Source organism: Harpegnathos saltator, unplaced genomic scaffold (genome assembly GCF_003227715.2).
Source record: "Harpegnathos saltator strain DR-91 unplaced genomic scaffold, Hsal_v8.6 scaffold604, whole genome shotgun sequence".
Classification (NCBI taxonomy): Eukaryota; Metazoa; Arthropoda; class Insecta; order Hymenoptera; family Formicidae; genus Harpegnathos; species Harpegnathos saltator.
This window is the reverse complement of record NW_020230432.1, coordinates 975,800-1,001,384: the sequence shown is the minus strand read 5'-3', so window position 1 is coordinate 1,001,384 and position 25,585 is coordinate 975,800. Positions and strand designations below refer to the sequence as shown.

Below are 25,585 nucleotides of genomic sequence, written 5' to 3'. Positions count from 1 at the left end.
AAAAGGCGAATTTTTCTCGTCAATTTTTTTTTAAATCGTGGGTTTCATCTTGATAAAAATGTTGGATATTACTGAAAAGTACTCCAATCGAGACTTGTAATTTGAAAAATACATATCTGGACGTAAAATTTTCTATACTTTTCAAATCTGTAGTAAAAGACATAAGTTTTGCACCAAAAAGATCAACGTTGGGCCCCGTTAGGCCCAAAAAGTACATCAGACCCAAATTTGGGGCCTACCACGTGAAAGAACTCGATCAAAAGGACAACTTTCACTTTGGATAATTTTTCATAAAAATGCACTCATAACGAGTTACTCGACCGAGTTCCCAAGGATCCGGCGATATCTATGGTGATACATGCATATATGGTCGCCATATTGAAATTACTAAAGTGTACAAAAAGTACAAAAAATTTCAGAATCACATATATTTGAAGTACAAGTCTCGAGGACACGATTGGAGTACTTTTCAGTAATATTCAATATTTTTATCAAGCTGAAATCCATGATTTAAAAGAAAATTGACGAGGAAAAATCGCATATTTTGGAAGAAAACCATTACAAATCAATACAAACACTCATTTTTTTATGCGATTCTCGGAAAGCGGATTCGGAAAGAGCGACCTCGAAAACCCCTAGTAATGTACTTTGTTATTAATGTACTATGTATCGTAGTAATGTACTTTGGATTAAAATTTTCGAGCATTTTCACAAAAATCCATAACATTGAAATCAACGCGAAATTTCTGTCCCAACCGGCATTAATGGATCAAAGCGCCGTTTTCCTTTGCATTCTCGTTTCACCCGTTCCCCACAATTCCCGGTCTTTTCATCCAACAATTTTACAGCTCCCGCAGACGAAGGAAAAGTCACTCGCAGGTATCCGAAACCCTCCGTCACAGAAATTGCCCGCGAGCTGTTTAGCTTTCGATAAAATAGAAATCTAACAGAATCCCAGCAAGAATACCAACAACGTCCAAAGTTCGTCGACGTGGCCCGACAATCGCACTTCACCCGCCACGAGCCTCGAGGGTCGTCCTTCGCCGCAGGATTTCCCGGGAGGGCGGGGGAACGAGATCGACCGCGCAAGTAACTGACTCAAGTGAACGACAATGGTGACTTACCCGAGGTGAGCGACATCGTTTGCTGCCTCCGTGACCTGGAGTTGTCCCGCTTGCCAGCGGCTGATTGCGAGCCGGAGACTTGAAGGCCCGGGGCGCTGACGGCGCGCTTGGGCCCGCCGATCGTGCCGGGCAAGTTGTTGGTGTTCCTGGCGAAGCCGGGCGGTCGATAACGAGCGGACTTGACGTTGCTATGCGGCATGAAATGGTAGCTGTGCAACTTGTGCATCGGCGAGGACGACGATGCGGACGCCGCGGACGACGCCGACGCCGCGTTTAGGCCGGCGGGCACGCTCGACGCCGGCAAGCGTGGCAGCGAATTCGTCGCCGCGGAGATCGCGGACTGCATGCCACGTGGAAGGGTCGTCGCACGTGACTCGCCGCCGTACTCCAGCTCGTCCTCGGTGTCTTCGTCGCCGGCGGACGCACCTGCCGACGAACGGAGTCGGAGATCAGCCTTGGGGCGCTTCGCGACTGCTGATCGATCGATCGATCGACCGTCGTTCGCCGAATCGATCGCGTCGCGTTGATTCAAGCTGTGCTCGTGGATTGCCACGCTGAGATCCCGATACGTGTCAATTTGGCAAATAATTGCATTATTTCGGTGTCTCGGCCACTCATCCCGTGCTGAGTCTTCAACCGAGTGAGCCGAAGTCAGTCGCCAAAGATGAGGCGAATATATTGGAATTCACGACGCGCGTTCGCTCGGCTCTCCGGCTTTCATTCGTCGCACGCGCTCCGTTGTGTTTTCAACGTCAATTAACGAGCGACCCGGCGATATCGTAGCGCTGACCGCCATGCTGGTCAAGTGTTTTAACTCGTGATCGGATTATCAAAGGCACGGTGGATAAAAGTAATCGGAGACGCGTCTAGTTTCCACCTGGTATCAGCTGTGCGCGCGATTCTGCGAATGCGATGGATCACGCTTTAAACGTGACACAATGCCGGCGACCGACGACCATGTGAACCAACGTGTTAGTTCGCTCACGATCGCGAGGAGGATCGCGAAAGATAGCGCTTCAGACAACGAGCGGCTGTTGCAGCAGGCGATCGCACGCCGATATCGCTTCGCGATGGAACATTTGTCGCGCCAAGAGACCGCGATGCGTGTTATCATTCCTCCCCTCGGCCCTTCGTCGTATCGACTGATGTTTCTTCGCGTACAGTATCGACGCGACCGGCGCGGCGGCATAATCTTTCTCGTTGATGCGCGCACGTCAACGCACTCGTCGTTTATTCATGAGTATTAACGTATTCATAAGTTGTTATCCTCGTCCGTGTTTCTCTCACGACGCGACGAGAGCCGGGAGGAGGAAAAAGCGCGTCTGTAGAGAGGAAGTTATAAATAAGCGTTTAGCAATCCTCTCCTTCTCTTCCTCTGTCGTTCGCGCGCACGTGTTAGGAGTCGCTGCGGCGTCCGTTAATTCGGCTCGTGAAGGATTTTCACCTAACCGTGAAGACGCGCGCGAATCGTCTCCGCCTCGTGAATTTTTCGACACACACGTGTAGCGAACTTGCACGCACCGCCGAATTGTTTCTCCACGCAGGCGCATGCTAATATTATTTCACCGATTGCCGAATCAACGGGCTTGTACTTGCTTGCTCAACACGGAGAGGAGCGAAGCGAGACAGAAGAAGAAGGGTGAAGCACTCGGGGTTGCGTGCGCGCCAAGAGGAGTGCGGCGCGGCCAGTTGCTCTTTCACGCTACCTAATTTTCCCTACGTCTTAATTTACCGATAAATACAATTAAATCAAAGAGCCGCGCGGCGCGTGTGCGTGCGTGTGTGCGTGCGTGCGTGCGTGCGTGCGTGCACGTTTGCGCGTCCGCTGGCTTCTTCATTCCACGTCAAATCCGAGTCCGGTATTATCGGGGCCGATCTGAGCGTGGCGCGTGTCCGCTCGCTGCAGCAATAATTGCACGGCGGGAGGAAGAGGGAAATGGAAAGAACGAGAAGAAGAGGAAGAAATATTACGCGTTCAAGACCTCCGCGCGCGCATGCTAGGAGGAAAAGTAGGAATAGGAGGAGGAGGAGGAGGAGGAGGAGGAGGAGAAGAAGAACGAGATCTGGCGCTGTAACGCCAATTACCGGCGTTTCCGCGATGTAATACGATTCACGGAGAACGCTCCGCGTGGAGGAGCCCTCCGCCGGAGTCACGCTCGACTCACCTGACTCTCCCCGGGTGTTGGCGTCGGGAACGGAAGATCTCCTGCGGTTGCTCCAGATCCTTTCCTCGATGGAGCCGCCGCTGCAGCCGCCGCTGCCGCCGCCGCTGCTGCCGCCGCCGCCGCCGCCGCCGCCGCCGCCGCCGCCGCCGCCGCCGCGCCGCCGCTGCCGCCGCCGCCGCCGCCGCCGCCGCCGCTGCCGCCGCCGATGGAACCGCAGCTTCTCACTCTATCCAGCTGCTCCCTGGAGAAGCTCTTGGGGTTGAACAGAAGGTCACCGGCGCTGCGTCGCTTCGCCGCCATCGCCAAGGCACTGGCACTCGCACTAGCACTGCCACTGACGTCACCGGAGCACGCCAACAGGCTCAGCTTCGTCCTGGAGTCGGCGGCCATGAGCGCGGACTCGAAGCTGCCGCGCCAGGAGAACCTCTCGTAGTCGCTCGCCTCGCGTTCTTCGCCCTCTTGGCCGGCCGAGGTCGCCGGGTGGCTGTTGATCAGCAGCAACGGGTCGTGCGACTTGGACCTGGGCAGTTGCAGGTGAGCCGACGAGGGCGCGTTGGTGGAGTCCGACGTGGAGTCGTCGTCCTCGGTGGTGGACGCTGACGACGGGGTACGGTGGTGCTGGGAGTACCGTCGCCAAGAGTTGCTCGAGTGATGTTGCGCCGCTGGCCCGCCCTCGGAGACCTCGTGCATCAGTGCCACCAGCCGACTACCGATGTGGTGCATCACCTTGGCGATCAACGGCGGGCTGCTGTGCGGCGTGGAGTTGGCGTCCGAGCTCACACCGTCGCCCGCCATCTTCGTGAAGCTCTGCACCAGCTTCTGGTAGACGAACGCGGTGTCTCTGCCGAGGTAGGACGGCTGCGGCACCGCGGAACTGCCCGCTACGCCCTTCACTTGGTCCCTCTCCTTGTCCAGGAGAACGTTACCGCCGTCGCCGGACGTGGTGTCGAACTTGCTGATGATCTGCTGGCAGCTCTGCGAAATCTGCTCCTGCAGAGCCGAACGGCGACCTCCGGCGGCGGCGCCTTCCAGGTCCGAGCTTGTGTAGTCCGAACTGTCGTACGAGTCCGACCACGTGTCCTCCGAGCTGAGGTACTCGACGATCTCGCGCACCTGCTCGTCGCGTATGCCCGGCACCGTCTTCATCAGCCGCGTCAGCTCGTTCTCGAAGTACACCAGTTGCGGCGGTTTCGTGCGGTTCTGCGCGCAGAGTCTCGCCTTCGACGTGTAGCCGGTGAGCCGTGGACTAGGCGCCGGGGAGGCGCCGCTCGAGTTGGCTGCGCTCGCGTTTGCGTTCTGGCCGTTCGAGTTGGCCACCATCGTCTTGAAGAACTGCCGCATCTTCGACATCATGAGATTCGTCTCCTCGTCGCTGGACCAGTTGTTGAAGCTGTCCTTGCGCGAGAGCGAGGCGTTCGCCAAGTGCGGCAGGCTCGCCGCGTGATTCACCGGGTGTTTCGCAAGGTTGCTCCTGTCCGCGACGGAGAGTCCCTCGACGACGCTTTCGCTCGCGTCGCCCAGGAGATGGTCGTTGTTGGTCTTGCTCAGTGAGCGGTCCACACCGCTCGCTTCGTGGTCGGTTTCCGGGCTGCTCGGCTGGTTACTTTCGTCCGGTAGTTTCTGATGCTGCAGGAGGTCGTCGCAGCTGCCGACGAAGCCGGAGTCTCTCGACTGTTGCTTCGAGCGCTGACTGTAGCTCACCGAGTCGCCTGGGGTCACCTGGACGTTCCTCGAGGAGTCCATCTGAGACGACGAGACGTTCGACGTGCTGGTCAAGGTGGACGGCGACGAGGATGAGGACAAGACCGATTCCGGCTGCGGAGTCTTCGCTCTGTCCGAGTCTTCGGAATTCATCGCTTCGTTCTCGTTCTCCACCACGACCTCGCTCATCAGCGCCATTTCCCGGCTGGGTTCCGGTGTTTTGTTGCGATCGTCGGGGACGCGTGGGCTCTGAGTCCCGGCCAAGTTCCGTGGTTTCTTCTTCTTTCGTTTCACCGTGTCGAATTGACCGTCGGTGCCGAAGACAGCGGTCTGGCCGTCCTCGGTGCCGTCGGTCTCCGTGGACGAGCCCTCGGACTGAGTCTCCTGCGTGTCCTGACTCAGACTCAGGTCCTGCAATGAGTTCTGCGAGCTGAGGTTCTGCGAGCTCTGCGTGAGAGCCAACAGATTGTCCAACGAGGAGCTGTGCGACCTGCCGGTACCTCGAGCGCGAACCAGTTTCTTCCTCCTCTGCGCCTCTGGACTGGGCCTACCCTCGGAATCGCTGCCCACCGAGCCGTCCGAGTCTCTTCTGTCTTGATCGAAGCCGAGGAACTCCGAGAGATAATACTTCTCTAGCCTGGAGGAATTCAGGAAGTTGTCTCCGGAGTTGGATCTGTCCTGATTCTGCCCACTGCCGTTCGCCTCGTCCTGCCCGAGCGACTCCAGTCCTTCCGAGTATATTGAAGACGTCTCCGACAGACTGTCGACCTCGCGTGAACCCATGCTGGAGTTGTTGCCGTCGCCACCCAGGCCGAAGAAGAAATATTTCTCCAACTCGGAAGCCGAGGGCGGTCGCGGCTTTTTCGAAGGACTTCCCGCAGCCAGGCTGCCGGGTTCCGTCTCGCTCTCCTCGCAGGACTCCTCGACGATAGTGTGCAGGGTGAAGTCGATCGCCTGTCTGCGGTAGCCACGTAGCTCCTCCTCACGATCGCCGAAGTTGTTCGCTTCGTCTTCGGAGCTCTCCTCCGTGGCGGTGGTCGCACCCGGCTCGTCTTCGTCGTGCGACACTTCCTCGACCCAAGAATCGTCATCGGCGAGGCCCTCTTCGAGTATGATGACCCCACCGCTGGCCGAATTGTCGTCGCTGGACTGCGACGAGACACGTGGACGTGCACCATCACGACTATCCGACACCGCGCGTTCCTTCGACACGTCCTCCGCACTCTCCGCGCGGCAATTGAGCCTCGACGAGTTGTTCCCGTTGTTCTTCACGGACACGTCGTCGCTTTCACTGGCACTACCCACACTCAGACCACTGTCCACCTCGGGTTCGGACTGATGGCTCGCTGCGGCCGTCGCGGCAGGTAGTCTCTTCACCATCAGCGGTCTACGAGGACCCTGGCCGTTCTTGCGCGGTGGCTGCTCACCCGCGGCTTCCAGCGCCAGCTGGAAGTAGCCAGCCAGGCCTTGTCCAGCCGAGTGGATCTCATCTGGCTGGAGCAGCGTGGTGGTATCCGAGGTGACGACGCTCACCGGCTGATACGAGGCCTCCTGGGTGATCATCACGAGGCTCCTGTACTTATTGCTGTTGCCGCTGCCGCTGTTGTTGTTATTGTTATTGTTGCACGCCGCCGAGGGAAAGTGCTGGGCGTCTCTGGCAAGATCCTTGGCCAACGTGTCAGCTGGGAATCCATTCTCCTTCCGAGTGCACGGGCGTCGCTCGACTGAGCGAAACCGTGTCGCTCCCCCCTCCGCGAGGCTCTCACCATTACCACCACCTCCACCACTACCACCATCACCGTCGTCGTTACCATCACTGCCACTTCCTCCCACCTGACCAGCAGCACCGGCGGTCGTGATCTCGCCTCTCACCGGGCCGCTGTCATGCGCACTGTCCACCTTGCCGACACCCTCCGCACTCCTCGACGTCTCCTGAATCTCGCTGGATACCGCGTCGCCTACGTCGGCGACTCCTACCAGCTCTCCCATCGTCGTCGTCGTCGTCGTCGTCGTCGTCGTCGTCGTCGTCGGGTCGTTGTCTTCCGCGCCATCTTGCTGCTCCGTTCTTCCGGCGCGACGACGCGTGACCAGCCGATCGGCGTCCCCGTCGTCGTCGTCCTTCCCGCTCACCGTCGACTCCATCATAATCGCAGTCGTCTTCGTTGTGTCCGCGACGTCGATCGAATTCTTGTCCGGTGACCACCCGCTGGCCGTCCGCTCGGACTGCACGCTCCGCTTGGTGCCGCTCTTCGTCATCGTCCTCGTGACCGTCGAGCTCCCTTTGTCATCCCGATTAGATCCGTGGAGATGGTAACCATTCGGCCGGACAGCGTCTCCCGTGGCGGCGTTCTCCGACTTCTCCCTGCCGATTCGGTGCAGCAGCTCGCCGTTGATCGCGGCAATCTCGTTGCCGAAGCCGAGCGACGACGACTTGGCCACCGCGGTCAGCTCGTATTCGTGCAGCTCGTCGCTGCTCACCTCGCTGCCCGTGGCGTTGCTCTCGTTGCCGATGGAACTGTCGACGGCCGCGTCGACGTCCGCGTTGACGTCGCGATCCGCTGCCGATAAACGCGGCTTATCTCCCCGCCTCTCGCAATCGTTGTCTTTCCCGTTCGTCGTGCGCGATCGCGCGGACCGCTGCTCGTTATCGTTGTCCTTGGGAACCGGCTCACCGGAGATCTCGAGAGAATCCGGGACGATGGTGGAGTCCCAGGCGTCGCTCAAGGGCGATCTTGGCTCGTCCTGCGGAAGCTCCGGCGTGCTGGAGCGGTCGTTCCTCAGCGTGTCTGTTGTTCTCTCTCCGCGGTGAATTTGTACCTTGGGGACGGGACTCTCGTCGGTCTTCGGCGTGATCGATGTTGCCGGTGGATCGATGCTGTCGGGGTCCAATGTGCGGATGGATCTCAGCTCGACCCGATTGCCGGAACAGTCGTTGCCGTCCGCCAAGTACATCTCCTCGGGGATAGATCGATGCTGCAGCAGAAGAGGAGGTCTCTTGTCGCCGTGGTCGACCCCGTCTCTCCTGCCGCGACTTCTTCGTTTGTCGCCCGAGCTGACCACGTGCTCGTTCAACGACCCGCCGTCATTTTCAGGCTCGCCGCCGAAGTTGTAGATCTTGGAACGGCTCTTCGGCGCTTCCAGCCTTTTTTCGTCCCTGCTGCTCTCCTTCCGCTCGTTCTCCAACAAAGCGTCCTCGTTCAGCAGCCTCACGTGCTGCAGCACCACCGGCTCTTCTTCAGGAATCGCGGTGACGCGCTTCAGGGTCACACCGCCCTCCGCCGCGGAATCCGAGTCGTCCTCCTCATTGTCCTCGATGTCATTGTCGCTGGTGAGCGAATCATCGTTGACCACAAAAACTCTGGAGAAACGGTGGGAGCTGGAGTCTTCCTCCAGATCGCTGCTGTCAGCTGACGAGCGGCCAGACGAGCTGCCCGAATCTTCTCGCGAGTGCTGGAACATCCTCTGCGCACTCCTGTCGAAGGATGAAGACAGCGAATCCCCGCAGGCTGCCACCACTTCGTTCTCTTCTACCTCCTCTGCGTCTTCGTCATCTTTCTCGCACTCTGCTTCGATATCCTTTGTCTCTTCAGGTCTTGCTTTACTTTTCGGGGTGGAAGTAGCAATGGATTCACTCAACTCCTTCATCGACGAGTTCTCCTCCTTCAGCGGCTCTTCCGTTTTCGACGTGATCTTAGCGTCGTCTCTCACGTCTTGGCCGTTGCTCTGTACGTTGCTGGACTCGTAGTTGGTCGACGGCACCGCCGCGCTCTCCGTGATCGGCCCGTATAGTCTCGGGGTCATCACCTGATCCGGTTGGAAGGTGCAGGTGGTCGGGTCGAAGGCGCCAGTCAGCCGGGGGTCCAGGCGGGCGCCGTGAAGCGGTTGGTTGAAACGAGGGTGCCAGGCGAACCAGGGTGCCGCCGGATCGCCTCGCAGCCTCAGAGTTCCCGGCTCGGCATGGCCGTCGCGACTTATCATGGATGATGCGGCCGCCGCGAAGTCGCCGGTCCACAGAGCTGCCGGCACCGGCACCGGGTATGGGACCGGGACCGGTATGGGCACCGGCACCGGGAGTACGTTCGCGCTTCGGGAACCGCCGCAAGCCTGGATAGAACGACAACATGATGGCTCGCGACTGTCCGCCTTGCGAAGCTGTCTCTCTCTCTCTCTCTCTCTCTCTCTCATCTTATTCCAAGTTTCGCAGTCTCTGACCGTACCGTACGCGACTTATTTTATTCATCAGCGAGAGACGTGGTGTCTTCACATTTAAACGAAGTCGAAGATGACCCGTCTTCTAAAATTTCCCTGGCTTTCTGCTGTTTTATTTACGAATCTTTGGTACTCGTGCGTTGAATAAAAGATTTTTCTCTCATTCTTCGTACTGCGTGTACTGCTCTTGTGTGAAGGGCATTTTTAAGTCTCTCGAGATATTTGTGAAAAAATAATGCTTCATTCGTTTCGTCGTGAAATCTTTCAAAAAAGCGCTCCGGGAAAATTATAATTTTAAATCTTGCTTCTCGTAAAACTGTCCTACTATCGAGCGACTGTCAGCGAGATGTGGATTAACAACTCGAAAACCGACGATGACCATTCGTGCTGTGCGGTCGTTTATCGGTCGTCATAATCGACATGAGGCGTCGCTCGATACGAGTATACGCGTGTACAGCTTATTGACAAAGTATGACCGTGAATTCCGCATAGCCGCGCGACTCTCTTCGCTAGTAGAACGTGAATGATTAATTTCGCTGGCGATGTGTTCGTCAAACGGAAGCAACGAGCGGCACTCGCGTCGCGGTCACACGAGTTGCGTTCAACGGCAATTTTATCCCGCGCGCACGGGAGTGCATATCGCGAAGGAGAAACTTTTTCGCAGATCCCGCAACCTCGAGATTCCGCAACCTCAGCAGAATTTAAATTTCAAAATCTCAAAATTTAGAGGATATCGGAATTTGGAAATTGCACAATTCTCGTCAGAATTATTACCGTCAGTTTTCAAAATGCAATTATTATTATTATTATTATTATTATTATTATTATTATTCTCTTGAAGTTCCTTCAAATTTGCCGAATCGGAAAGTCCCGGGATCTCTAGCCGCTCTTGATATACTTAATACGTATGTAATTCGATAAGGAAATCGCGGTACCTGGCAAGCGGCCGAGCCACGTCCCGGACAGCAACTCCAGTCTTGAGCGACGCCGTGGTCCGCGCCGACGTGGTTACCGGCGCCGATGGCGATCGCCGGCAGCGGCAGGCTGCCGCTCTCGAAGTAGTCCCAGTCGCAGTCCTCGAGCGACTGTGCGTGGCCGCCGTTGCGCGGCAGTCCGTTCAGGTAGGACGAGCTCGAGCAACTGCTGTCGGCGTCGTCCTCCTCGCGGCCGGACGACGAGTCGGAGCTGATGAACACCAGTCGCCTGTAGTCCACCGCTGGTGGCTGTTCCTGGCCTTGGCAGCCACCGGACGGATTGGGACTACGCTGTCGACCGCCGCGTCCGATCAGATGCAAAGTCTGCAGGCTCTGCAAGTCCTCCGTGCCGCAGCAGGACCTCGCGTGCGACCTCCCGCGTCGTCGGGAACCTTTTCGAAACAAACGCGAAGTCTCTTCATTCACGTCGACGAGACGCTAATTCCCCGCTATCGAGCGGCGCTGATGATGATTCAGCACCCGAGCGATAAGATCGGGCAGATAAACATCGATCGGAACACTCGGAATTTTCCGATAAACTTTCCTAATCAAGCCCATCGAGAGTAGTTGGTAGTCGTTATCGTTTTTATCGATTAGATACTCGATGCCTCATCAGCCCGATTTGGGAATGGCGTGAGCCATTCGAAGTTTCGCCTTCGGCGAAATGCAACAAGAAACGACTGCCTAGCGGGTGATCGTTTCTCGTAGAAGCAGCCGAAGAGATGACATATCTCCTTCGTTCTCCTTCGGTATCAACTGTAATTTCAGATTCCATCTGAAATCGCACGGTCAAGCACGGCGTTCCAATAAAGAGCCGGAAAAAAACGCGGAAAAGAACGTGGCTCCTCGCAGCGTTCTCTCTCGCCTCTTATGCCGGAGGCAATGGACAAATTACGACACTGTTAGAAGCAACTTGCAGCTGGATGTGCGTTTAAAAAAAGAAACACGCTCGCTAATGTCCCTCCCGGCTGCGGACTAACTGCTGGATATTACGAGCGTGTGCACTCGCACGGAGCTAACGAACCACGCTGGCGAACTCGGACTTCCGATAGTTACAGCCGCGAGGCACGACATCGATTCATGGATTCGCTTTCAGCTGTTGATAAGTTGACGTGAACTTTCGTGTGAACCTTCCGTGAACGGGATCGCACGCTGTGTGTGGGCTTAAAAAAATTCACAATGTGCGTCGTGGATCCAGCCGCGACCGCGGAACGCGGGCCAGGGCTTCGCCCTGGCTTTCTTCGCGGCAAATGATTCTTTGAGAATTTTCGATTTCGTTGATGAATAAAATTAAGGATAGAAAGTGCTCCATGTATTCCAAGTTTCGTCATCGGACAAGGATATTTTCTAGCTTGTCAGTTAAAAACAGGATTTTTTAACCATTTCGAGATTCGATCGATTGATTTCGCAGAAAGAGAGAGAGAGAGAGAGAGAGAGAGAGAGAGAGAGAGAGAGAGAGAGAGAGAGAGAGAGAGAGAGAGAAAGGGGGAAGTTAAAAATTAGAAATTAATGAATTATACATAATAAATGAGAAAGAAGTGAATTTGAAATTATAAAAATTAAAAATAACATTTCGGGATTCGCCGCTAACATTCTGTCGCGGCGATTCTCCGTTGCTGTCGGGCGGAAGACGCGTCTCGGATCTCGACGGTGAGCAATAAGCGAATTATAGTTGAAGTTAGCGGTGCACTAATGGTAGCGGCGATAGGAAAACGGCAGAATAATGAGGCGGTGCAATGCGTCGCGCGCGCAGGACGGTTTCTTTGTCGTTCCTCGCTTCACGCTCACGCGTGCGTCAGGCACGTAGGAGGATTGGATTTATATCTATTGTGCGGTCCAAAACAATGCACTTTTAGCGCGGGCGCACGCATTGCACCTTGGCGTCTAAATCTCTCTCCTCGGTCACGTCACACCGCCTTGGCTTGTCCGCCCCCCGTGTCTTTTTCATCGTGCAGCTACACGCGCGAAATAAATGACATCCTTCGCGTTGAGTGCGCGAGTCCGCTTCGCAGCTCCTTTTACAGCAATCGTGAAGTCGCAGCGCCAACGACCGAGCGCCCTTCTTCTCCCAGAAAACTCTCCTGGAAACGCTCCCCGCGAAGAAGCCTTTTTCGTCGAGTCTCTTTGTCTCGGCTTTCGGGCAGGAGATTAAAAAAAATCGCGCGAGCATCGATGATCTGGCTGATTTCTTCGAGATTGCCAGGAATATCCCCAATCTTCGCTTCGCCATTTTTTTAAGTCGCGACTTATTCGTTAAATAAGCGATGCGAGAAGAAACGGAACACAAGACAAGACAAGACAAGGACAAGAAACGGAACGGTCAAATGTCAGCGATTCATTATGAATGGCGACGGGCGCGGAAAGGGGCACGTAAGGGCGGGAGGAGGGCAGAATCGGGGTCCGCTCTGCTGGCACGCTTCATGCTCGCTTTTTACGCGCCGCTGAATTACCTGGTCAAAGGCACGAGGGGGGGGGGGAGGGCCCCACGTCGCGTCCGCGCGTATGATTTTTCCGCGAGTCCCCTGCTGCCCCCGAGCAAGCCTCTCCGATTGTTCCTGTGAATGGCGTTGCGCTCTGCGCGAGATTCCGGCGCGAACGGAAAGAGAAGCGAGAAGGAAAAGGGAAAGACAGAGAGACAGTAGAGGCACGCCGGACGAAAGAGAGAAGAATTCCAAGACGCACGAGAAGGATTTCAGGCTCACGGCGAGATTAGCCGCTCTAGCTCGATTTTCACCGACAATTCGGAGAAGATGGAATATGAAGTCGCGAATTTATCTATCGCTCATGAATATTTCAAAAGCAAGAATACTCGTCAGACAGAAGATCGTAGACCTATCCGATATTAGCGTTAATAATTGCGGCTCGCTGTCGCGTCAGGCGAACGTCGAAGATAAAGCCGCGTTTGAAACGAGCGTTGCAAATTGCGGACTTGTGTGGTTCCCACGCTAAAACTTGCGGTCGTCCAATTGTTTTAGGTGAGCTGATAATCCGACTTTTCGGAGCGTCCATGCGTCTTTTCACGTGGTCAGGAGGAGTTCGTTGAAAGCGCGCCGCCGGTCGATTTTCGAACGTTCGACCGAGTATATCCGCGAGGTATGTCTGTCGCACTCCACGGTATATACTTCATTGATTATAATCCCGCGTGCACGACATGCGATTCCAAGGAGAAAGCATGAAATTGTTAACATCCCATTATCTTCCCTCTATATTATTACATATGTAACGAGCGGCTTTCGCGTGGGATATATATTTATTTGTTTGCGATTAATCATTCAGGTCTCCTCGTTTCTTCTCAGATTTCACTTCTTTCCAGATCGCGAAATTTTGCAAATCAGACTCTTCGTGTCGAGTTCTATACGTCAACGAGTTTTACGCGAGAGGGAATATCGCCGAAAAATCGCGTTCATCCGTCGACAAAACGTCCCGCTTCAAGTTTCCAACGCGATCTTCGACGACGCTCCGAGGAAACAATGACGGAGTCAAATCAGGTATAGAGAAGGTTCTACTTGGACTCTTTTCGCCGACCGTCCCTTTTCGCTGCCCTCGCCGCCACAACGACTCGACTTCTCTTTGCACGTGTGCACACACACGTGCGCGCGCGCACACTGTGCAATAAATTCAAAGCAGTACACAACCACGCACTATACCACGAGCTCCGCTAAGTACACACGCTGTACTTCTCGCCGCAGCGAGAACTTTTCTTCTCGAGCACTCTGCTATCGATACGCCTGGGCAAAATTAAGTAACGTTTTATTAATAGAGGAGTGTGTATACCTCATGGATCTTTTTATTTCAGGCGAGCTTCTTCGTTATTCGTCCGGAATTATATTCGCGAGAGTCAACAGGGAGTCGGTTGGGCAGTCAACATTGACTCGGGCCCCCTCACTGTCACTTCGGGACGTGGGAAAAATCGGAGTGGTCAGGTGGCGCGCTAGAAGGCGGAGAAGTCGGTCCCTCCGAGCCGATCGTCGCCTCGAAATAAAGGCGGCTTTATCGCCACGCCGAGGCGAAGGCAAGGCGAGCAATTCGCGTGGGCTACCGCCGCTAAACTGAGAGCGTCTACGCCAAGGGGCACACCTGAATCCCGCAGCGTCGGTCACTACCTTACCACGACGCCTATAGCACCGGTTCTATAGTACATCGCGCCGTGTTATACCGGGTGGCAGGCCAAGCTTGGTCGCTTCGCTGATCTTGGTAGCGATAGTTTCTACGGAACTCGCGATTTTGGCGACGTAAAAATTGTCCTCTCGAGGTGGCGGGGGAGAAACGAAGCGTAAGTAAGAGAGAGTTTCGAGAGAGCTATATTCCCGAGAGAAGTGCATTAAATGCATCCGACACTTTGCAAGAAAAATGCTACTCGCGTTTGTCCGATCGAGCAGAACCGCGAGCAGGCGGTTATGTAATTTTGCGATAAATAAAGATAGCGAGCGAGAAGCGCTTCGAGTCTGGAGTACATGACACCACGCGTGATAACGCGCCAGAGAAGCAAGAAATAACGAATTAAAAATATTTCAAAGCGAATCTAAAATATTACCGGTAGGGGTATAAACATGCAGCTTGTCAGATCAGGGTTTTCATTCGGGGCTTGATTCAAATCAAGATTCAATCTCAAATTGGAATCTCTCTGTGAGGGAAAAATGTTCGAGAACGGTTTCAAGTATATTCAGAAGTAATTTTTCAAGCTTACTTTTCATAATGATTAATTGCATAAAAAGCATTTCTCGGTAATGAAAAATGATGAGTTACTTCAAAATTTTTTACGAATCTCCCGAATAGAAATAATTAATTAAATGATCCATTATATTCTCCGTCGTGTTCCCAAGTAAAACCGCATGCGAAAAAATGGACACCTAATTGTTGACACCTAATTTTTCTTTTCGCGTTTCATCGCGTCAGACTCGTGTGTGCAATTATTCGGTGAATTATCCGCCACGGTGATTTCACGCCACTCGGTATATCCGCGGCAGGTGAGCGGACTATAGAGCGCCAGCAGGGAACGTTGTTACACTATTATTCCTATGCTGTTTCCCTGGGCCCCGCTTCGCTTCGCCTCACCTGCTCACTTCGTCCGCGCCACGTACGGACGATTCCGTGCCAAAACGATCATACTCGGGCAAGAAATAGCCGGCGAGATGGGCAGATAGAAGTTTTATTCGGTATCTGGGACGAGTACCTCGGGATCCACGAGCGCAGCGCGCTCGAAACGCGACGCTAACGAGGCGCGATAAATCCGAGCCGCGAAGATGCAAACGAGATATAAATGAAAAGGCAGCCCGGTCGGCCGAAGTAAAAAGATCCCGCGATATGCCTAGAAGTAGCCTCGAACGCGAATCGATGGAATTTCAAGAAACAAAGCGCGAGCCGGGTCGCCAATTTATCGCGGGATCTCACCGCGGGACGAGAGACCGCAGTGACGCGAATGAGAACGATAGACGCCGTAAAAAAGAAAAGAGAAAAAAAATACAACAAAAGCCGTTCGAGTGTAGAAAGTAAGAAAAATCGCGCGATAAAAACGGCTCCGGACAAATGCGATGGAATTTCAAGAAACGCGCAAGCCGAGGCGGCGATTTATCACACAGCTCGCCATTGTCCTGCGGATCTACTCGGCTAAATGAAATGTACCTTTCCTCCTTCTGTGCCTGCTTTATCCTCGAGAGACGTTTCGAGCGGTGTCGCCGCTTTCGCGGCGAGGTGTCTTCGACGGAGGATACGGTCACGCGTTGCATCTTAAACGGCGGCTGATTAATCGCTCGTGGTCCACAGCAAGTACAAAATTACGAAAATGCCGGCGTAGAAGACGAGAAAGTACATCGACAGCAGGATCGTGACCGATAGCTGCATTATTCGTCGCACCTCCATGTTCATCGTAGAGACGGGTGCGTTTCGAATTTTTACGATCGTCTGGATATCGCGTTGCAAAATTGGCGGCTGGTCGGCCGGCCGACCGAGTCACGAGAGCCGACGATGACTTCGAATATACACGTTAAGCGTGTTTTACGCACTATTAAACGCCGAATATATATTCTTTTCGTCGAATCTCCCGCCGAGCGCGAAGCGCGAGGCCGGCGATTAATGCATTTTTTTCGACGTCGTTGCCTCGTCGAAACGCGACGCGTCGGCGTCCGTAAGCTCGGAGATTTCGTCGGGAACGAGCAGGGAGGAAAAATCGCGCTCGGGAGTAACAACAAGAAACTTCCTATCAAGGATCATCGAGATCAAATCGAACGAGTGGATGAGCAACTCGCTGATTACTCCCCCGTTTCTCCGGCGTTGCTATTATTTTCCTTTCGTTACCATATTCGCTCGCGGTGTCGCGTTAATTAATGTGCAACTTTACGAGCCATTGTGCACCGCGCTTTCTACGTATTCCCCGGACAGACTCGACTTTATCGTATCGCGAATTTCCTTCACTCTCCGAAAACGAGTTTGTCGTCGCTCGACCGGCAGCGCGTTTTTCGATTTTTCGGCGCGTCGACGCTCGCACACGACTCTCCTGAGATATACTGGGTGTTCTCGAATCGGGATACCTGCCAGGGGCTTCGATAATCGATCAGCTTATCGCTACGGAGCGCCATATGGCGGTCCTCGTTGCACACGTGTACACGTCACGGCAAATGCTCGTTGAACGGTATACGTATGTAACATATGCGTAACTCGGTGAACGAGCACGGCAAACTTGGCGGATAAAATTGTAACGCGACTTCATGAAACTTCATGCCGCTCGGTGAGGAAAGTGTTTCGTAAAAACTACATTTGCATTTCGAAAATTATGTTTTGCGCATCGAGCCGCTCTCCTCGCGTTACTCTAGACTCTGAATATAAAATTGTACTGCCGTAACTGCGTTAGGAACACGATTCGCTACCCGTAAATAGTGCGCCGATCTTTCGCCACGCCACGATTTGGATCTGGAGTCGTGTTCGGTCGACTAATCAGATTAGTTATTTTCGACCGATAAGCGGATTTCGATCGGGTCGAGAAATTAAATCTGTACCACGCGCGACGTTTTTATCGATATTAATTGAGTCATCATCAGGCATATCGGCCATGTTGCGGGACGAGTTCAAGTTTAAGGGTACACGGAGAGAGATATGCCTCCGCTTTTTCGGGAAAATAAAATCTCGCGAGGCTTTCGCGGTCGATTGCGAGCGATTGTCGCAATAAGAATGAAAACACATGTTGGGAATTTAATTGGCAGTCACGCGAGCACGCGATTGGGCAATTACGGCAATTATCGGCGGCCAATGCGCGGCCAGGCGGTCGCGAAAGCGAAACGATACTTGTTGCCGTACGATAATTGCATCGTTTGCGATTATTAGTTATGGCTGCGGCTCTTGAGAATGCGAGATGCAAATGAACGGATCGGTAATCGAAGAAAGGGAACTCCAAAGCTCCTTCAACCGTGATTATGATTATTTATAATTATTAATTAAGCGATTACGAGGGAGGATCGAGAAAGAACCTCAGCCGATCTTCGATCCCTAATTTTATTTCCCATAATTCCAGTTATAATTATATTTAATGTACACGAGATCTCGTGCATATTAAAATTATAGCTGTGAACGTGTAGTCCAAACAATCACGTCAATCGCTTCGGCAATTACACAATCGTTCCGAATATAATTACCTTGAGCATCGAACTGCCTCCTTCGCCGCAGCATTGTCCTTCCTTGAGGGGGGACCGGTCCAGCTCTGTCATGGCCATCTTCGTTGGTTTCGTCCTCGCCTGCGCTGGTAGCACTGTCGCGCTGCACCACTTCGTCTCCGCCGATCGTCGACGAAACCGCGCTTCCGTTCCCTCCGAAGAATTTCACCTTCCTGGCCAGCTCCGCGTATCCGTGTAACCCGGTTTCGCTCAGCCTGTAAAGGAGGGATAAAACATCGTTAATCCTGGCTCCGAAAATTTTTGCAGTTGTGTAATTGATTGCGAGAATAATTGTGTCTTCTGAATATGCACGTGACTTGATGTAAATTCATCTTCGAATAGACCTAAAAAGGATCCATCTTCATCGAAAAGAAGGACCACGTAAACGAAGGGTCACGTGTCACTTCACAGAAACAAATCGCTTCGCTATCGTTTTCACATCAACCGCTTCTCTCACCTGATGCTTTCGCTGCCGCTGCTCTCGTATCTCGTACTGCTGTTGGACTCCCTTCTGGTTCTCGTGATGGCGTCGCGTATCCTCTGGGAAGCGGAACAGGAGTCTCCTCCGGTTTTACGTGGCAGGGCCGGAGTAGGCTCGCTCTCGCTCTCCCGGGGACTGTATCTTGATGATCTCGTGCTCAGTGGACTGGCTTCCGGCGACAGATGCTGCAAATAAACACGAGAATTTAGGAGACAATTTTTTACGGTATATTTCTACGGTATAGACGTTTCAAATAATATAGAGGACAACAAATATAAATATAATAATGCAGTATGTGACAGTAATACACGAATTATGTATAAATGTACAGTAAGAAATGATACATGAATTGCACTCTCTAAAAAATATTATATTTTGTAATCTTTATTACAAAATATAATAAACATGTCGTCGTATGAATTTTTTGAAACGCAAGTGGAAAAGGAGTTATTAAGATTATATATTAATGGATATCACTGCAAACTTGTTTTCATTAAATAAAGACTTACGCTTGAGCAACGCTTATTCGGAGTGTCGTCGGTGTCGTCTGGATTCGAGAATTCCTCTTTGGAGAACTTTCGCCTCACCTGTTTAAGAAACAATACGCATATGAGATATGCCGTGGCGAGGTTCGCTATTAAGCAACGAGAGAGAGTCATGAATAAATAATAAATAATAAAATTTGTCTACGCGCGCGTGTGTGTGTGTGTGTGCGAGCTGCCTCCTTCTGTCGAGTCACAAATATATAATCGACATTTGCACGTGAGACTGGCCGTTTCCTCCTAGGAGGTTATATTATTAATTATTATTTCACCACTTCTTGCACATATAAGCAGTGTAATAATAACATTTTTGCATCCTTTGCTTCTCGTATTTCATATAACTTGAGTCAAGTTTCTCGTCTCAAAAGCAACATGTTCAAACTTTACCGTAACCGTAACTTTCTCACGACAAATAATCCGGATGTTTCCAAAATATGATCAGAAAAGAGACTCGCAGCCGATCGATCGCGAGAGGTAAAAAATTTAATTAAATTCGTAACCCAAAAGAAGATACACATTTCCGGTGGAAAACAGAATTTTAAATTCGCACGGAGATTCAAAGCTTGAGTAGCTTTCGTCCTTTTCGTACATGGTTTCGCACAAATGTGTCGGATGCACAAGAGTTAATAATAGAGTCTGTTCCTCCTCACACCGAGTCGAGTCATTATTAATGAAAAGATACATACCGCGGTAACACACGGTTTTACCGAACCGAAGAGGAGGCTCGCATTTCGCAAAGGATGCCGGTGACACCTCCATACATACGCACGCGCGCTCACTCACACGTACACGCACACGCGCGCATTACGCCCACGACTGGCCGTATTCACTGACCACTTGGAACTCGTCCAGCCTCTTCCCATAGCCGATTTCCAACAGGCTCCTCCGTTCGCCGGCGATACCAGTGACGTCACCGTCGCTGCCGTCCAACAGACGCTCGGCGGTGTCCCTGGTCTCGTCGTCGTCCTGCTTATCGTTCTCCGCGGATTCGACCGGTTCTCGTGGCAGCAAATGCTTCTCGTCTATCACCTCGCCTACCACCATCGTGTCCTGCTCCCGCCGCTCGTCCTGCGTCCTGTCCTGCGCGACGATCACGTCGATCATCCCCGCGTCCTGGGCGATGTCGACATCAGCTTGAGTCGCGATCTCCTCCTTGTCTCCTCGCGTCGCCTCGTTTCGCTCGGTAGAAACGATCGACTCCTCGCACCTCGGCGACGATTCCTCGTTAACGTCGTTGGCGTCCTTGCCGTCTTCGCACCTTGTCCGGTTCTGTTCGCCAGCGGCTCGCGATCTCGTCGCGCCGCCCACGCCTCGATCCTCCGTTCTCTCCTGCTGCTTGTCCTGCTGCTTTCCTTTCGCGGAGCCGATCGAATTCGCGCTTTCTCTGCCCACGTCCTCGCGACTGTTGTCTCGCCGAAAGATCCGTATGCCCGAAGCCTTACCGCCGCCGTCGTCCTTGTTGGCGGACGGCGAGGCGACGAGCGACGAGGTCTTGGCCTCCTCCTTGGAATCCTTCCTCGCAGACTTGGATGGGTGGCGAATGTCGTCCTTGCTGTCTTGTCGTTTCAGTCGGTCCTCCTTGCTGCGGGAAGATAACAGTTTCGGGATCAAGCTGGGCACGCTTATGTCCTCGCGACTGCGGCGCAGATCGTCGGTGCTTCCTCTGTACCTGTAAATAGGATAGTTTGTTTTCGTATTTTTAATTTATAATCGCTTGAAACGTCTCGACTAGTCTCGCAAATTTAAAAGGATAAAGAATTGAAATGGATTCTTTGGAAAAATACGTAATTTACACGTGATGAAGAAATTAATGTTGGTGGTCCGAGAAACTCGGACGTGAAAAGATAACAATTCAATTCCACGAAAGGGAGGAGGGATACCTCTGAGGAATAAGCGATCGCTTAGACGACTCCTGCGGGCTGCGAATATCCTCGAACTCCTTGGAACTCCTCCTGAAGATAGGAATGTTCGATTTCCTCTCGCCATGCTTCGTCGGACTCGGTTTCGTCTCAGGGGATATGAACTTCGTGAGGATCCTGGGCGGCTTTATCAGCGAGATCCTAGGTGTGCTCGGCTCCTGCGCAGGGTCCTCCTGCTCGTCTGCCCTGTTTTTGATCGATCGTTCGGTCCTCTTAAACTTTATGGCATCCGACGATGGCACTTCCTCCTCCGATCTACCGGCGTTTTTCTCCTTTTTCGTTCGTTCGTTCGTGATAGACGCGCTCTTCTCGATCGCTTCGCTCGCGTCCTTAGAGTCCTCCTTGTTGTTCTCGACGCGATCCTTAGCGTCTGAACTGCCGTCTCGCACGTGCTCGAGCTTCAACGACGTGTTGTCGTTCTTTGAGTTTTCCAACGGCTCTGGGTAGTCCTGATGGCGGGACGGCAGGCTGCGATATATCCGCAGCTCCGGGGACTTCCTCGTGGCTGACCAACGCGTTGGTGGACCTTTTGGGGAACAAGTTGACGTAACAAAATCGTAGTCGCAGGATGAGCGCGCAAATATTCTCAGCTCCAATGTCGAAACATGTGTCTACTATCGATGTCGTCAACGACTAGAAATTCAAATGTATAATATATATGTCGTATAAAAATTTGTTATGATGATTCTTAGTATCAGTTTTACGTGATAAGTCAAGATCTCTCGAAAGAAAGGTCATCTCTCGAGGAAAGTTAACCTACCTTATATTTTATCGGGGATAAAGACGAATGTCCGCTTTCGCGCCGCGCAACACAATGCGGATAGTAAATCGTCATAAAGTATTATAATTGATATTGATTAATAAACGTAATGTCTTCGTTGACATTTAGCTTTCGCCGTCTGTTAATGCGTTTGCGCTTTCTCCAAAGTCACTGATCGGAGATTAATTATCGGCACGCACCATTAATCGTCCAAGCACGTCGGATGCTGTGGTTCAGCGAGTTTACAGAGGCCGGCGACGTCTTCTCGTTCAAAGATTCCTCGGCGACTGGACCTTCGTACATCCACTTGCCGGTGAGTGCGTGTAATTCTCTGAAAATTGAACGGGTTCGGAATTAGGTCGATGGTCGAAATCGCCGCAATGATAGGAAGCGAGGAACAAAGGATACGTCGAGCGCGCAGCGCGCGAAAGAAGCATACCCTCTATTGCTACTCGACCCAAATTCGACGTTGCTGGAGTTTCACTCGTCTCATGTTATGTCGTTTCATATGTTAATACCGCACGTACAGCGAGACTCGCGGAATTGCATTTCAACAAATTCTTACTTGCAATCAACATTTGCAATTTTGCCTCGCGTCGTCTTTTATACATTCATGTTTTTCTTTTTTTTCGTAATTCTTTTGTAAATTTAGAACTCTTAACTGCCCGAGACAAAATCTAAAATGTTGATGTAAAATTTATCCCTTCCTGTCCTGTTTCATGTTCTATTTCCACTTTCAAATCATATCTATCTTATTTTATGCAATTACACCTCGCTAATCGGTTTTCCGCGAGAACGTTCGATGAGGAAGCGAGCGATCGGCCGAACCTCGCGGGAGCGAGGTTTCTTCTCAGAATACTCACGCGATCTTGTAGCAAACGTTGCAGATCCATTCGATCTCCTCTTTGTCGCCGGTGTGGCTCCTGATCTCGACGCGACACTGCCGGCATATCCGATGCCTGCAGCGCGTGCACACCGTGCCGACGTTGTAAAATCTACCGAATGGTGCGCCGCATCGCGCGCACTTGCGTCCTTGATGCGATAGTTCGCCCGACGCCTTGAACAGGCCCCTTCTTCTCAGGTACTGTAGATCAGCCTTCAGCCTCCTGCGAACACAAAGCCGCACGCGGGTTAGTGAAGTGCCCCTCGCAACTGCGAACTTTGCGACTTGCCGCGGTCGCGATCACGACGGTCGAGAGACGGAGGGAGAATTCCGCTAAGTAGCTCTATAACAGCTTCTTGACTGAATAAAATTATCTCTTCAATTCAAGCTATGAAACTAATGATTCGAATAAATAAATTCGAATAAATAAACGATTATGAGGCTGAAACAAGATTCGAGCGAAAAGTAGCGGAAAATAGGAAAAAGGACGATTTCTGCCGCAGGCCGCGAATATTCCCAAAATTCCTTGAAACTCCTCCTGAACAGGAGAATCTCCAAATTCACCAGATTCGATTCTTATCGTATATTTTTTTCCTGCATTCTCAACAATCTAAAATTAGCAAATGAATTTGACGAAATCGTGAAATTGCAAATTGATGGAATCGTCCGTCTTCGACTTTGAAGCAATGCACCTTCAAGTGCGATCGTGCAAAAAAATTCGCCGCGCTAGATAAAAATGTGCTCTTCTTCGATTTTCTTTTTGCTGGGGTTCGCTTCGTTCTCATTTGGATATTTCATCGTGATCAGCAGCTTGCGTGATCATCCCGATACCAGTTAATCCAGTTACAGATCACTCCGTCTTCCGAGTGAGAAGTGGACGAATCGAGCGTACCGTAACGTTATCCGAGCGTTAACAGTTTCCTCGGGTGTGTCGGATTTTACGCGGCGAACGTGCGACGCGCGATTTTATCGCCTAGACTCGTGTGCCTGCAGTCGCGCTCATATATATAATCATTGTTTGCTCCCAACCGAGAGCGCGGCTAATTAACGGCCATTCGTCCGCGCCATTCGTCGCACGTACACACCGGCGTTTGGCGAGCGCGATTATTCATCGAACGGTTGAAATGGACTAGTTTACAAGCCGCAGGACCAAAGATATATCCTCGATCACTACCCGTCTCCCCACGTCCTCGTCTTCGTCTTCGTGGTCTTCGCGGCGCGCGTTAATGGCCGCGACTTACTCACGCAACTGACGCACGTGACGCGCCGTGTTGCTCTAGCCATGAACAACCGTTTCATCACACTTCGACGGCCGTAAAAATCGCGCGGCCAGATTTTCTTCCTCGTCGAGCGCGAACGAGCGTACACTTAGCCGCGGCATTAGCGAGCTTTTCACTTCGCATAAACATGTACGTACAGGCTCTCTAATTAAACACGAAGCTGCGAGAACGTTTGTTTTGAACGCTCTCCCTTCGACGAAAGAGAGACTCGGTAGCAGAGAAGAAATCGCGAGAGACGATACCTGCTCGGCCCGTAGAATTTTCAAACGAACAATCATCTAATCGTCGCATTAACTTTCCCCACGAGGTCGCGCGCCACGAAGAAAAACTTTGACAACTGAAAATCCCCGCAAGAGCGCGAAATAGTCTGCATTTCTTCCGAAGTGTACGAGGTAAAACAAGATAACAGCTTTCGCTCGACTTCATCCATCGCTTCGATGTCCGGACGGGAAGCTTTCATCAGGCTATTAACCGATTAATGCGTTCGTACACTTTATTAGACACTTTCGCTCGCGCCTATGATTAATTATGCACCGAAAATTAATTAATTACGTCAACAAGCGCACCGAGCGAGTGCGAGTCGGAGACGGAAGCGGAGCCTGGGCGAGCGCGTTTATTTATAACATTACGTAATCAGACATTTGCTTCAAATGTCACGCAGCTGACTGCCGCAATTATGCAATTATTCGAGCTAATTTTAATCCATCCCGGCGAGCATGCTCACGAATCCGCCTAATGATTCCTCGCGGCGCGTCAGCGAGCGTCGCGGACCCCAGCCAGGTGTGATCGAGACGACGAGTTTGATCGCGAGGTCATCCTGGCTAAGAGGACGACTCACCACTGACTGCGCCGACGTCCACTTCCTCGAGCAGAGAAACCGCGCGCTCTTTGCCGAGCGATCGCGTGTACGCGATGACTTTAAACTTCAAGCTGCCGGCACAGCGTGTCTGCTCTCGAGCGCGAAATGAGCCTCCGACTAATGTTTAATCGCTCGGAGATCGTGGCCGTAGGATTCGCCGAGGTGGAAAAAAAGAGCCTTCGCGCGACAACGGAACGCAACTGCGACACGTCCGATCGCCGTGGCCGACGACGACAATGACTCACTATCGTCGTATCTAGGCTCCTTTTGTTATAAAAAGATTCGAACGCGTACCACGCGCGCGCGCGCGCGCGAGAGGGATTGCTACACCTCGTCGTTGGTTGCCAACGTCACGCGAGCCGCGCTCTCCTCGTGGGTGTTCCACCAGGTACCTCGTGGCCGGTTCCCACTCGTCGAGCATGAAGAAAAGTCGCGCTAACGCAACCCGCCGCCGAGTTACACGGCCGAGTGACAAAGCGCGACAAGACGCTTAATTCCGTAATAATGCGCCGATCAAACGGACGTCTCATCTCTGGACTCGAACGTCCTCACTCCTCTGCCTCTGCCGTTACTCGTCCGCCTCGCTCTTCGTTTTCTTTCCGGCCCGCTTCGGACGACCGATAATTCCGCGGGACTCGGAATTTCTATTTGTCATTTCACGCACCGCTTAATGAGAAAAACACTCGCGGATCATCGAGTCGTCTGACTCGCCGTCGAACAAAGCCTTCTTACAAAGTAGAATCGCGCGACTCGAGCTCCGTCGTAAATTACAGATCTTGTGAAGCTAATCCTCAAAGTGCCAATCTCGGCGAATTGATTCTCGTTCAGTCGCTTTTTAGCAACTTGCAACAGTATTGGGAAGCTCGTTCGTGAGTGTAAACTGTGCAGAATCTTAAATCATAACAATATTCACTTTAGCGCAAAATGCAAATTAATTGGCAGACATCGCGTTTTACGGACATAAAACGATAATGTACGGCAGATAATAATCTCATAAGAGAATAAAAAATTAATCGGCAAATATGGAGAAGGTGTCTCCTGCGAG

At 52.3% G+C, this 25,585-nt stretch overlaps 1 protein-coding gene across 1 annotated transcript in view; it reads right to left on the bottom strand.

Annotated features, from left to right (window-relative positions):
* The window catches only part of LOC105183313 (uncharacterized), a 58,169-nt gene that overhangs the window by 17,900 nt on the left and 14,684 nt on the right, over positions 1-25,585 (bottom strand). Inside the window, exons 2-12 of the mRNA XM_025304397.1 lie at positions 22,382-22,624; positions 21,719-21,849; positions 20,720-21,284; positions 19,674-20,508; positions 18,807-18,884; positions 18,274-18,482; positions 17,799-18,031; positions 10,135-10,565; positions 3,481-9,094; positions 3,290-3,382; positions 1,125-1,550 (exon numbers count right to left, since the gene is read on the bottom strand). Coding sequence (XP_025160182.1) covers positions 1,125-1,550; positions 3,290-3,382; positions 3,481-9,094; positions 10,135-10,565; positions 17,799-18,031; positions 18,274-18,482; positions 18,807-18,884; positions 19,674-20,508; positions 20,720-21,284; positions 21,719-21,849; positions 22,382-22,624 — 8,858 coding nt within the window. The remainder of the gene's footprint in view (positions 1-1,124; positions 1,551-3,289; positions 3,383-3,480; positions 9,095-10,134; positions 10,566-17,798; positions 18,032-18,273; positions 18,483-18,806; positions 18,885-19,673; positions 20,509-20,719; positions 21,285-21,718; positions 21,850-22,381; positions 22,625-25,585) is intronic.